The sequence below is a fragment of the Tenrec ecaudatus genome, chromosome 12 (assembly GCF_050624435.1).
Source record: "Tenrec ecaudatus isolate mTenEca1 chromosome 12, mTenEca1.hap1, whole genome shotgun sequence".
Lineage (NCBI taxonomy): Eukaryota > Metazoa > Chordata > Mammalia > Afrosoricida > Tenrecidae > Tenrec > Tenrec ecaudatus.
This window is the reverse complement of record NC_134541.1, coordinates 97,678,001-97,692,897: the sequence shown is the minus strand read 5'-3', so window position 1 is coordinate 97,692,897 and position 14,897 is coordinate 97,678,001. Positions and strand designations below refer to the sequence as shown.

Here is a 14,897-nt window from a genome sequence, read left to right as displayed (position 1 = left end):
ATCAGAGGCCACTTTATTACAATAAATGCACAGATAAAAAATGAGAAAATTATGGTCAGCATCTTAACTCCACACTTCCAACAACTAGAACAGTCAACAGCATAATCCTTCTAACAGCAAAAGAAAGGAAATCATAAGAATCAGTGTTGATAAATGAACTGGAAAACAGAAGACCAATGGGGGGGGGGAGGAATCAACAAAGCAAAAAGGTTGTTTTTTAAAAGAATCAATAAATTGACAAACTACTAGCAAATTTAACAAAAGAAGAGCCAAATATCAATATCTAGAATTAGGGATGAAACAGGGGAAGTCACAACATATCCTAATGAAATAAAAAGATTAATCACTGTACTACAAAAGACTGTATTCCAACCAAATCAATACTTTGGTGGGCATGGACAAATACTTGGAAAATCACTCTCTCTCTCCAAATTAACAAATATGGACATTAAGAACATAAACAGACCCAAAGCAAAAGAAGAAATAGACAGTCACCAAGAAGCTCCCCACTAAAAGAAGCCCCAGTTCAGATCTTCACAGGAGAATTCTACCAAGCACTCAAGAGAAGGCCTGACACCAATCCTACACAAACCGTTCCAGAATATAGAAAGCGATAAAGCACACTCCCAAACTCATTCTAGGAAGCCAGAATAAGACCTCATATCAAAGCTGGCAAGGACCCCATTAAAGATAGAGAAATATGGACCGCTATCTCTCATAAACACAGATGCAAAAATTATCAACAAAACCTTAGCCAATAGAATCCAACAACATATCAAAAAAACAATACATCATGACCAAGTGGGATTCACACCAGGGATGCAGGGATGGTTTAACATTAGAAAAACAATTAATGGAATTCACCACATCAACAAGAAAAAGGACAGGAACCATATGATCCTATCAATTGATACAGAAAACGCATAACATCCAACACCCATTCCTAATGAAGACTCTCAAGAAGATAGAATTAGAAGGGAAAATCAGAGTCGGGAAGGACGATTGTGGTTAATGGAGAAGAGCCGCCATGTCTTCCAATGCTTTGGCAAAACCTCAGATGTGAGGCTTTCTGGCAAGGCATCTGCAGGTTCCTATTGTTGGAGCATTCATTATGTCTCTTGGGGCTACGGCTTTCTAATTAAGATTGCAGTTGCTGAACCACAAAAGAAGGCATATGCAGATTTCACAGAAATTAAGATTCCATGAAGAAGAATTTTGAGGAGATGAGGAAAGCTGGTATCCTTCAAAGTGCAGTGACTATGGAATGGAAAGAATTTCTTCAGATTGATTCCATGAACGTCACTGGCCTGTCTCCTTAACTGAAATATGACGTGTGCTAAGCAGTAGTTTCTCTTGGTAAATAAACAACTAAAAAAAAGGGAGGGAGCCTCAATACAATAAAAGTCATATACAAAAACAACAATAGCCAGTATTATACTAAATGGAGAAAAGCTGAAAACATTTCCACCAAGGTAAGCCAACAAGGATGCCCCTTCTCCCCACTCTATTCAACATTGTGCTGGAAGTCCTAGCCAATGCCTAAGACAACAGCAAGCTATAAGGGCGTACAACTGAGTAAGGAAGAAGTGAAACTTTTACTATATAGAGATTATATAGTTTTATATATTGAGAATCCCAAGGGGTCCACAATAGAAATGCTGGAAATAACAGTTTAGTAGAATAGCAGGATACAAGATTAACAAGCAGAAATCAATTGGATTCCTATACACCGGTGATGGGAATACAGAAAAAGATATAGTATCATTCACAATAGTCACACAAAAGCTGGAATACCTAGGAATAAACATAAGCAAAAAAAAAAAAAACCCAAAATCCTGGACAAAGAAAACAATAGATTACTTCAAGAAACTAAAAGGGATGTACACAAATGGAAGCATATTGTGTTCACAGATCGGATAACTCAATGTTGTGAAAATGGCAGTATTTCCTAAAGCAATCTACAAATTCAATGCAATCCTGATCTAAATTCCAGCATCGTTCTTCAAAGAAGTGGGAAAAACTGATTACCAACTTCATATGGAAAGGCAGCCCAGGACAAAGAACTCCTTAAGAAGAACAAAGTCGGTAGTCTTGCATTACCTGACTTCAAACCTACTCTCCAGCCACAGTTGCCCTAACAGCCTGGTACTGGTATAATGATACATACTCAGACCAATGGATCAGGACAAAACCCAGAAATAAAAACATCCGCATACAGAAAACTGGTTTTTGGCAAAGGCCCCAAAACATTAGATGGAGACAGATGCCCTTTGCACTAAACGGTGTTGAAAAAGTCGGATACCCTTGTGCTGAAGAATGAAACAAGGCCCATACCTCACCCCTATGCACAAACCAACTCAAGGGGGATCAAAGACCTATTGTACAACAAAGCTATCAAGATCATCACTGTGAAAATTGGGACAAAGCTAGGAGCCCTAGTACAGGAAATTACGCAGGCTATCAGAAATAGCAAAGAACACACACTGTGATAGATAAAATAGATGAGTGGGACCTATAAACATTTGTGTACATCAAGACTTTACTAAAAGAGTAAAAAGAGAGCTCACAAACTGGGAAATGATATTTAGTAATTACATATCAAAGGACTAATTACTCAGATCTACTGAATTTCATAAGCTTACAGAAACAACCAATAAAACCTACCAGACCACTGAGAGGGTGGGCAATAGACCAGCACAAATGATTCACAAAGAATGACACTCAAATGGTTAATAAACCCAAGGAAATGCTCCCGGTCATTAGCAATCCTGGAAATTAAGTCAAAAAATGAGATACCACCTAAATAGATGTTTGCACCCCCATTTTCATCACAGCACAGTTCACAATAGCAAAAGCTAGAAACAGCCTAACTCCCATCACTTTAAGTCAATTTTTTAAATTCTGGTATATATACACAATGGAATACTGCATATCCTAAAAAACACGATGAAACCGTGAAATACCTCAAGACGTGGAGGGCTCTGGAAGACATTATGCCAAGTGAAGTTAGTCAAGCACAAAAGGACAAATGCTGTTATGAGTCCACAGCGGCGAAATAGGCATCAGAAAAGGCAGAAGCACAAGCTTGCAGGCCATCCAGTCTTCTGGCTGGGGATATGATGGCCTGGTAGAGCCAGACCAGCACCAAGGCACCACACCTCATCTGCTCCAGGTAAGAAGAGTGTAGGTTACTTGGCCAGAAAGCACCTCACAACAGGAGGGGGGTGGGGGGAGATAGGTGGTGATGTCTGCTGAATGACAGCCATGTGTATCTGGGATGAGGTCCCCGGAGAGGGTGGCGGCCCTGAAAGAGGGATGAGGCTTACTGATGGAAGGGCAGCCCAGATGAGGGGAGAGGAAACAGTCAAGCTTGGACAAATATAAGTGCATGTCTATTGACCAGCAGGTGGGGGAGGACACTGAGGATGCTCTTAGGATCATTAGATGGGGAGGGTCTTTAGTGGCATGCAGCGTGAGGGCAGAATTGACCTAGGGCAGCCTGGAAACCCAGGGTGGGGCCCGTCGAACACTGGGACACTGAATCCTGGATCTTCAGGGAGTATGTCATGCTCCAGAGGCTCCATCAGGGAGGCCCCATATGGGAACTCCACTTGGTGAACTAGACTCTAGCCCAGACACACGTGTAACTTGAGAACTTAGGCCGGAAAACACATTGTGTCTGAGAAAGCAGAAGACAGCTGTACCAAGAGCAGTGTACTGTTGGTTAGCAGACAAACAGCATCTTGTTACAACATCCTGTCTGCTGTATTAAGATATGTATTATTCTGGCAATCCTATATTATATTCTACTTAATGCTGGTTTATATTAGGGTGTATCTCAGAGGTGCCTTGCCATTGGGGCTCACCCTATTCTATCCTTTTTTTTTCTTCCTTTTTTTCAGAAGGATAGCTAGTAACTAGAACTTCACTGTTCCAAGTGTAACCACAACATGACTTCGTGCATTGGGTAGAGTTCTTGACTGATGACATCTGCCAGAATGACTCTATTTTTACCAGTCTTTTAAAACAGAGAATGATTCATTGTCAACATCTGCTTTTGCTTAACCTATGGTCAAAGTCGTGAATCTGTTTAAAGTAATTCTTTCCTCCTAGTAGTACTAGAAAAATCATGTTGTTGTTGTTATTGTTGGGTGCTCCCGTCTGTTCCCTCTGATAGCAACCCTACGTACAACAGAATGAAACACCAGCCAGTCCTGTGCCGTTCTCACAACTGTTCTTTGTTAGAATTCACTGGTGCAGTCACTGTGTCAATCCATCTTATCAAGGGTCTTCCTCTTTTTAGATACCCCTCTATTTCATCAAACAAGATAGCCTTTTCCAAGTCTCTCTTGATAACATGTCCAAAGTACGTGAGATGAAATCTTACCATCTTTGTCTCTAAGGGAGCATTCTGGCTATACTTCTTCCAAGACAGATTTCATTGTTCTTTGGCAGTCCATAGTACTTTCAATCTTCCTTGCTAGTACCATAATTCCAATGCAATAATTGTTCATTATACAATGTCCAACTTGCATTAGAAAATCATACCTGTATAAATTTTCAAACCTGCTTTTCTATCAATAAGCCCAAAAAATAAAAACCCCAATGTAAACTCACAAGGCTGTAATCTTTACAGAAGCAGATTGCCACATCATTCTGTCACTGAGTGGCTAGAGGGTTCAAACCATTAACCTTTGGGTTAGCAGCTGAGCTTTTTATCCACTGAGCCAACCGTCCTCCTTTTTCTTTCAGTGAGAGCGTATCTCCAGCAGCTTAGACCAAAACAACATAAAAACCAAACCCATTAACCATCAAGAAAGTTCTGACTCAGAGACACTACAAAACAAAGTAGATTTTAAATATTTATGAGAGCAGACGGTCTCTTCTTTTTTCCATGGATCAGCTAGTGGGTTTGAACCACTGCCTTTATGGTTATAAGTCGAACACTTAACCTCTCACACAACCTGGGATCCTTATTGCATACCAAGGTGGCTGATAAATAACTGGTGACTGAATATAGGATAAAGTAAATATCAACAATTTCAAAATCATTAAAACTGGCTACTACTGACAGAGAAGTTAAAAATATAAAATAAATTCTGGAGAGAATACAGAGACAGGAATCCTCATACACTGCTGGTGGGAATATAGAACCACATAACCAAAAATATTAAAAACAACCATATAACCACTGGGGAAAGCAGTAGGATACTCCCTCAAACAAAAGAGAATAGAAATACCATATGGCAGAGAAATTTCTCTACTCGGTATATACCCTAAGGAAAGTAGGCGCAAAATAGGAACAGAAATGGGCACATCCACGTTTATCACACCACTGTCCAAAATAGCAGGAAATGAAAACAATCTAAATGCCCACTGGTAGAATAGATAAACGTGGTACATACATAAAAAGGAATACCATGCATGGCTATGAATAAGTCACTGGTTTTGCAAAATCCTGTCATGCGAGCTCCAGCTTGGTTTCTATCAGCACATCATAATTTTTATTTTTTTATAATACATGTCCATATTTTTCAACTACTGTCCCTTCCTTTCTAAAAACTTTTGCATTTAAATTAACCATAATTATCAATGCATCTTAATTGCAATTTTGATCAATTTCTGGCTGAAGTCATTGGTAGAATTCTTCAATTTCTTCATCACTAGCTTTTGTAGTTGGTGCATAAATATGCATAATTGTATTGATTGGATTTCCTTGAAGGTGGATAGATATAATCCTATCACAGACAGCACTGTACTTCATGATGATTTTGCAATGTCCTTTTGATAATGAGTACGCCATTCCTCTTGATTGTGTTTTCCCAGCATAGTAAACCATATGGTTTTCTGATTCAAAATGGCCAATACCAGTCCATCTCAGCTCACTAATGTCTAGATTGTCGATTTTGATGCATTCCATTTCATTTCTGAGGACTTTCAATTTCCTAGACCTAATACTTCACACATTCCACATGCTGATCAATAGCAAATTTTTCCAGCTGTTTCTCCTTACCTTAAGTTATACCTGATAGGCAAATGAAGATCCACTCCCACAGAATTTACTCCATTTATGTCACCACAGTCAAATCCACTCCATGAAATCAGCTCCTCTTCAGTCACATTTCAAGCACCTTCCGACTCTAGGAGCCCATCCTCAGGCACTAGCTCCAACAAAGCTCTGCTTCCATTCATTCGGCCTTCGGTGTCTGACAGTCTTTCCAGCTTATGCATATGATTTTCAGCAGCTCCTTCCTTCGAAGTGGAGCGCTGAGTACTTCCTCCTTGTCTGTTCTTAGTCTGGAAGCTCCCCTGAACCCTGATCACGTTGGGTGATCCTGCTGGCATTTGAAATTCCAAGAACACAGCTTCCAGTATCACAACACACACACCACCACAGAACAACAAACTGACAGAGAATTGGAAATCAAATCACAGAATTTTACAAAATTAACTATTTGTTCATAGCAAACACCCTTTTTCAACAACACAAACATGGACTTCTCCAGATGGAATACACAGCAATCAAACTGAAATCTGGGAAGAGAAAGCAGTGTGGTGACATAATGGTTTGGCATTGGATTGCTAACGAAAGAACAGCAGTTCGAAACTGCCAGCTAGCTCCACAGAAGAACTATGAGGCTTTTCCTGCCGTAAAGAGTTAGTCTTTTAGAGGAGCCTTCGAGGTGTAAGGGTTACTCATAGGGCTGCGGGTCCACAAGAGTTAAAGTCTCACAAACACACAGGGGCAGTTCAACCCTGTCCTGTAGGGTCACCATGAGTCAGAACTGACTCAAGAGCAGTGGGATAAGGTTGGGTGGGGTTTGAGATGGATTTGAAGAAACACTGAAGAATCTCATGATCAGGAGCTAAAACTAAGACAGAGGCTGACTAAGGAACAGGCAATCAATCCAGTTCAGGATAAAGCTGAAAAAATGAAAACAAGTCCACAGGAGTCAAAATACAGCCTTGAATCTAAACCAAGTGAATTTCAAAAACAGATTTGACACATGGAACACTAATGACAGAAGACCTGATGAGCTCTGGGAAGCATCGAGAATTTTATCCACGAAGAAAGCAAAAGGTAAAAAAAATAAAAATTAAATTAAAAAAAGAAAGCAAAAGGTTATCAAAAAGAAAGAAAAGATCAAAATGGATGTCAGAAGAGATTCTACAGTTTGCTCTTAATCACACAGTAGCTAAAGAAAATGAAAGAAACAAGGAAGTTAAAGAGCTCATAAGAAAATTTAAAAGAGCAGCTCCAGAAGACAACGTAAAATATTATAGTGAAATGTGCAAAGACCTAGAACTAAAAAAATCAAAAGCAAAGAACCTGCTTAGCATAGCTTTAACTGAAAGAACTCAGGAAAAAATTCAAGTCTCAAGTTGCAATAATGAAAGATCACAGGGAGAAAATATCGACATGTCACCATTTCAGAAGGTAGCACGTGAGCAAGAACCAATGATAATAAAGGAAGAGGTTCAAGATGCACTGAAAGCATTCGCCAGAAACAAGGCTCCAGAAATTGATGGAATACTACTTGGAATGTTTCAACTAGCAGATAAGCACTAGAAGCAATTACTCATCTATGCCAGGAAATTTGGAAGAAAGCTATCTGGCCCACTGACTAAAAAGAGATACGTTTGTTCCAATTCCAAAGAAAGATGAGCCAAGAGAATGTTTAAATTAGAGAAAAAATATCACTGATATCACGTGCAAGTAAAATTTTGCTGAAGATCATCCAACAATGCTTAGAGCAGTTAATCCGGAGGTTCAGGCTGGATTCAGAAGAGGATATAGAGCAAAGGCTATGAAGGAGTCCTACTTTGTCCCCTACAATCCCTCTGTGTCACGACAGAATAGACTCCAGGGCACTGAGTGGTAGGTGGGTTTCACCACAGGGAGAAAAAGAGAGTACCTTCCACTCCTCCTTGCCACACTGCTATGCACATTTGATTTAGCCCCTTCTGGGGGTCCTCTCACAGAAAGAAAGCCCGTTTTCATAAAGGTGATCTGCTTGCATAAAGATTATAGTCAAGAAAACCCTATGATGCAGTTCTACTCTGTAACATGTAGCGTTGCCAACAGGTGGAAGTGACTCAACAACCATGGGTTCTGTTATTTAATCTGAGTTCTCAATTTTTGCACACGATACACATATACTCTCCTCTTCCCAGGCGGGGCAGAGACCTCTTCTCTGGTAGATGAGCAGAAAGACTATGGGTTAGGGAGAAGCCCACAGGCCTATATTTGGAGTTCAACTGAGCAGTAAGATAGTAGGAAGCCCATTACCATACAAGTTCTCCCTCCACTTTGTCAGTAATAAAGCTGGTGCTCTAATTTTCATCTGTCTGACCTTTGCATTGTATTCGCCAATTCATTCTGGAGTAGACAGGGTCACTGGGTGTCATTAATTGGCAACTCTAGAAGTGAAGCTACACATAAGGTTTCTAGTGGCAACTTCCTCCAAAGTGGGGAGCCCTTCTTCGTTGCCTCTTATTAGCCTGGAAGTTCCATGGAAACCTGTTCATTCTGGGTGACCGACCTTACTGGCATTTGAAATACCAGTGAAATAGCTTCCAGCATCCAGCAGCACATAAGCTACCACAGCACAACAAAGTGACAGTCCCTGGAGAAAGACATCATGCTTGGTAAAGCAGAGATGCAGTAAAAAAAAAAAAAGAAGAAGAAGTCCCTCAACAAGATGGACTGATACAGTGATCTTAACAATGGGCTCAGGCACAGAAACAATCGTAAAAATGGCACAGGTCATAACTGACTCAACGGCACCTAACAACTGAAAATCAGAGAAGTTAAATATTGTGCCCAAAATCTGGAGTCACAAAGTCAGTAGTAGAATCAGATGTGAAATAGTTTGATTTAATTTCCTAAATTAAATGAGTTCACATTTCCATCTGCAATACATAAAATAAAAACTAACTATGCTACTAACCTGACAGACAAATTTGACATCTGGTGAGAACCGATTGAAGGGTTTCGGGAAAACGTAAAAGTTAAATGACTTTGTTATATACCTAGGAAAAACAAGATGAAAGGAGACTTAGGGAGTTACATTATACTGGGGCAAAAGCATTGCAGGTGCTTGTTAACACAACATACTTGGAGTCTGTGTGGTCATACTTAAAAGTGCAAAGACCAAACTGAAACAGCAAAAAGTCCATGGAATGCTGGAAAAGAAAAAAAAAAGAGATTTATCAAAATGGTGCTGTTTGTTCTACATGAGCAACAGACTTCTCAACTAGATGGACTTTCGGAATCAGTCATTTTGACTTTGGCAGAATACTTGCGATTAGGTTAGCATATACAAATTAGGTCTCAGAGGCATTCTTGATGTATGTCACAGTAAAATGCTAAGCCATTTCAATATAGTTTTCAGCAGACAGTTACTTTTGCTGCTGTTTTAAGCATCATTTTATGTGCAAACTTACTGAATATTTCTCTATATTTCAACAGTGGGACAATAGCTCTGGACAAGAAAGGTTTTCTAACATAGCTACTTGCCTTCTTGAGCTTCTGATACCTTTCTTCTGGAGTGTCAAATCCATTTGTTAATGCTGAGACTGAAGGTCCATCACTGATCCCTAGAATGTAAAAAAGAGGAGTTTTTAACTTATTAATACATGTCCTAGAGGAATACATGTCCTAGAGATATACAATAAAAACAATATAAAAGGGAAATCAATTAGTCAGTGGCTCCATAAGTTTCATGTTCTTTTGAATTAAGACTAATTGCAAGTGTTTTTTAATCTGTTAAAATTAGCACTGTAGGGCTAGATAGGGCAGAGGCTGTACACTGGTACATATGAGGGCTGGAGACACAGGGAATCCAGGGTGGATGATACCTTCAGGACCAAGGGTGTGAGGGGCGATGCTGGGAGAGTGGAGGGTGAGTGGGCTGGAAAGGGGGAACTTATTACAAGGATCCACATGTGACCTCTTCCCTGGGAGAGGGACAGCAGAGAAGGGGGGGAGGGGAGACTCCGGATAGGGCAAGATATGACAAAATAACGATGTATAAATTACCAAGGGCACATGAGGGAGGGGGAGCGGGGAGGGAGGGGAAAAAAAAAAAGAGGACCTGATGCAAAGGGCTTAAGTGGAGAGCAAATGCTTTGAGAATGATTGGGGCAAGAAATGTATGGATGTGCTTTATACAATTGATGTATGTATATGTATGGATTGTGATAAGAGTTGTATGAGTCCCTAATAAAATGTAAAAAAAGAAAAGAGGAGAAAAAATGATTAGGGCAAAGAATGTACAGATGTGCTTTATACAACTGATGTATGTATATGTATGGACTGTGATAAGAGTTGTATGAGCCCCTAATAAATTATTTAAAAAAAATTTAGCACTGTTATGAACTACGTCCCCTGAAGATATGTGTTGTAAGTTGTGGCTATAATCCTATTCAGGAATGCATTTCCTGTGTAATGTTAAGAGACAGAACTACTAGGGCATATCTTGAGTTGATTTACTTTGAGATTAAAAAAATAATTAAACAGAGCAAGAGGAAGCTAGATGCCAACCACATGAAGATCATCACAGAACAAGGACCTTCTGCCAAAGCTGACAGAAAAGAAAGCCTTTTCTCAGAGCTGGCACATTAACTTGGACTTTCAGCCTCATAAACGATGAGAGAATCAATGTGCTTGTTAAAGCTACCATTTGTGGTATTTCAATTACAGCAGCACTGAAGACTACAAAGGAGCCCTGGCGGGGTTGTGTACAAGTTGGGCTGCTAACTGCAAGGTCAACAATTAAAAACTACCAGCCCTTTCTCTAGAGTAAAAAGTTATAGTCTTCGAAATTCACAGGGGCAGTTCTACCCCGACCTACAGGGTCGTTAGGAATTAGAATCAATCAACTCGATGGCAGTGAGTTTGTTCTTTGGGGAGAGAACTGCAACAAGCACTGATTTCCTTGACCACCAATTGTATAATAATAAAATTAATAATAGTATATAAAATATAACAATAAATCTGGAGGTGTGAATGCTTCAAATGAGAACAGCAGGCAGTTCCAGTATCGAAAATGAGTTTTAAAATACAGTTTATCAACCTCTACATTTGAGTAAGTTCTGTTGCTGCCTAAAGAATTAAAGTGTAAAATCAAACAGCAATAATCGTGAAGACTACTACTGCTGATACACCAGTCTTGGTCAACAGTCTGAGGTAAAACCTATACTATCAAGGCGATTTCAGGGCAAAAGAGTATTTTTTTCTTCTAGTGAAAACTTTGAACTGCCCCAGGAATTCAATAAAAAGTGATGTAAAACCCAAGGATCATAGTTAGCCCAAGAGGGATTCCTTTAGAAAGAGCCAGAGTTGTTTTAAATCTGTAAAATCAAGGAATGAAATCGGTATACTATACCACAGGGTGTGAACGGTTTGTTTCTAAGAACTTAAAAGTTAACATTTGTTCTAAAATTGATTGTAGCAATGATTATACAACTCATATTAATATATTTAAACCACTGAATTGTGAGGTGTATGAATTACATGTCACCAAAACTGTTAAAATTCTTTTTAAAATTAAGTTTTATCCTAGAACGATGAAGACTATTATATATGACAAACCAGGTGATGGCGACTCCTTAAAAATATGACACGTGTTTTGAGAATGATGATGGCAACAAACGTGCAAAAGTGGGTGGATGGGTGGATGGTGAGAAGAGTTGTACGAGCCCCCAATAAAATAATTTTTTAAAAAACATGCATAAAGACTTGACCAATGCACAACTCTTCTTTAATATATTTAAACTACTGAATTGTAAGCTATGTGAATTATATGCTAATAAAACTGCTCATTTAAATTTTTAAAAAAACTTCACCAAAAGAGTAAAAAAGGCAGATAATATGGAATATGATACCTGTATTAGCTCCCAATAAAATGGTTTTGAGAAAGAAAGAAAAAGATAAATAATGCAATTAAAAAGTGGGTAGAGTTTACCAAAAAATACATTCAGCCAGCCAACAAACATGAAGAAGTGTTCACAATAAGTCATCTGAGAGATACAAAGCAAAACGATAATATACAACATCACCTCAGCATTCAAAGCAAAGTTCAAAAACCAGAAAATAACAAATGCCAATGGGGTACATAGAGATTGGAACCTTCATACACTGCTGTAAAACAGTAAGCCCAACGTGGAAAGTGGTATAGCAGTTTCTCAAACAATTGAGACTAGAAATGCCATAAAGCCCCATAATCTCACTAGTTGGTATAAGCCCTAAGAAATAAGAGCACAGTATGAATATATGTATATTCAGCTACACTTATCGCAGCACTATCTACAAAAGCAAGAACATGGATACAGTGGAAAATGGATAAATAAACTTTCGATACACACACACAATGGAACATTAAAGAATGACGAGGAAACTATGAACATCACATGATATGAACGGAACTGGAGAACATTAAGCTGAGTGAAATTAGTTAGTTGATCACAAAAGAACCAATATTGTATGAAGCCAACGTTACCAAAAAAAAATCAAGGAATGGGTTTCAACTAAAAGAAACTTTGGCTATCAGGAGTAGGAGAGAAAGGGAAAGAAGAAGCCATAGACGGTGTTAATTTAGGGGGAGGGAAAGACAATATGTAATAAGACAGCTGGGCAAAAAAAGATAGGAACAGGGCAAGATATTGGATATAAAAATGATGATGTGCTCTGTAAGCCCTCACCTAAGTCATCTTTGAACCAAAAGCAAAAAGGAAAGCTTGCAACTTACTTTAAGAGTTGATACTCTGAAGCCATCCTGGAGTTGCTAATGAAAGCATGATGAGATACATACCACCTTATACTGACAGTGACACCCAAGTTGAGGGGAAAAAAGAAAGAACAGAACAAATGCTGGAGAGGCTGTGGAGACTGGAACCCTCACACATGCTGGCGTCCACCACTGTGGACAGTGATATGGCATTGCCTCTAACCAGGAATAGAAACTCCATTTATCCAGCAAACCCAAGAATTAAGCGTAAAGAAACCAGACATATGCATGCCCACGTTCATCGAAGTACTGATCACGACAACAATAAAATGGAAACCACCTGAATGCCCGAGTTGATGAAAGGCTAAGGGAACTCTGGTCCCTACACACAGTGGAAGATTGTGCCTGGCTCAAAAGGATGAAGAAACCAGGAAGCACCTCATGGTATGAATGAACCTGGAGAACATTACGCTAAGTAAAATTAGCCAATCACCAAAAGACAAATATTATGTGAGACCACTGTTATAAAAAACAACAACAGGGCAGATTTCATACCAAAGACAACAGACTTTTTTTCACCAGGGCAAAGAGGGCAAAGGAGACCCAGCAATCGACCAGATGGCTGACTGTCATTACTTTGAGTGAAGTAGAAGACAAGAGTCCACAAGAGGGAAGTGAGAAATGAATGACTAGAGGAAGGGGTGAATATAAAATTGATTATCTGAAAAATCTAATTTACGATTTTAAAATTGTTTTTTTTTTAAGTTGGTACTCCCAAACATCTTCACCTATACATAAAGGACTACGATCATTCATCTGCAAGATCCTAACCCACAAGCTTTCATGGACTGCTAACCAGCACCAAGACCATCATCTCTATTGGCAACGCTGAGTGAAACGTCACACATACATGGCACTCCGCTACCCTTTGAAAACGTGTAAGAGGGCACGTTGACACTCATGCAACCTGCCCAAGGACATGACCTGTGGGCGGTCTTCGCAGCAGCTATGAGAAGGTGGGGACAGGGGGAGGAGCGGTGGCTAGACAGCGCAAGGTGCTGGTGCTGAGCTTGAAACGAGGGATACCTGAGAACTCCCCATCGATGGCGAAGAAGTCAGCCTCCTCTATGGCCTGGTACACTGTGTGAAGATTACTCTTAAAATCTGCAGAAAAACCGATAGGAAGTTTAAAACTAGGGCTTGATTTCCTTCCTGCCCGCAGTTCTTACAGGGAGACCGGACGAAGGCGGGGTTTCTGGGGCTGAAGGAGGGCAAGCCTCAAGGGGTGCCCGGGATGAAGGAACGACCCCGAGGGGCACACGGGCCAGTGAGGACAAGGTCCCTGAGCGGTGGGGGCACAAGCCTGACGGGCAGAAACCCAGGGGATGCACGGAGCAGAACGGAGCCAAAGGCCCTCAGAGGGCGCGTGCCTACGGATGACACGCTCTGGGACGCTGGGCTGCCTCTGCCCTAGGCCCCGGCGCCCAGGCTGGTGTCCGCGGGGCCGGGGCCGGGCAGGGGCCGGGGTTCGTGAGGGCGCGCACGTGGGGACACGCACTACTCCTGATTATCTCCATTCCGCAGAAGGGCCGGAACGCGGCCCGCCACACCGTTCCACGGGCAGAACGCGGCAGCCACGACGACGGCGGCGACGGCGGCTGAGGAGAACTCCAGGCGGCGGTAGAGACTTCCGGCCCGAGCGCGCGCCGGCGCGGTCACGTGCGCGCGTCACCGGCGGGGCGGGGCGGGGCGGGGCGAGCCTGGCTCCTCCCCTCCGCTGGAGCGCGAGCGGCGGGAGCGGGGTGCGCGAGACTTGGCCGGAGCGGCCGGTGCGCGCGTTCGTTCCTCTGGAGAAGGAGTACGCACGGCCCTCCCTCTGTGTGCCAGCACGTGTGGCCTTTGGAATCATAATCCTTATGATGAAGTAATCGGGACAACAAAGCTAAGATTTTCTCTTGTCCCGAGCCACCAGGAATACTGCAGTGAGTTCTATAACGGAGTTTTATATGGGGGTGTCTTTGGTCCCCGTTGCCTAATTGACACGTAGTAGAGGCTCAGTAAAATGAGTTGAGTGAATGAGCTCACCGGGGTTTTTCACAGACACCAAGTGTGATTTGGTTAGCAAACCTGCTTTCTTTCTCAGCCTCCCCCATTTTCTTAAAACGT

General features: G+C 41.1%; 1 protein-coding gene across 1 annotated transcript in view; it reads right to left on the bottom strand.

The window, feature by feature from the left end:
- The window catches only part of PARN (poly(A)-specific ribonuclease), a 144,581-nt gene extending 130,143 nt beyond the window's left edge, over positions 1–14,438 (bottom strand). The window contains exons 1-5 of the mRNA XM_075564267.1: positions 14,290–14,438; positions 13,818–13,895; positions 9,521–9,600; positions 9,119–9,186; positions 8,952–9,033 (exon numbers count right to left, since the gene is read on the bottom strand). Coding sequence (XP_075420382.1) covers positions 8,952–9,033; positions 9,119–9,186; positions 9,521–9,600; positions 13,818–13,895; positions 14,290–14,308 — 327 coding nt within the window. The 5' untranslated portion in view covers positions 14,309–14,438. The remainder of the gene's footprint in view (positions 1–8,951; positions 9,034–9,118; positions 9,187–9,520; positions 9,601–13,817; positions 13,896–14,289) is intronic.
- Between the last annotated feature and the right edge of the window lie 459 nt (positions 14,439–14,897).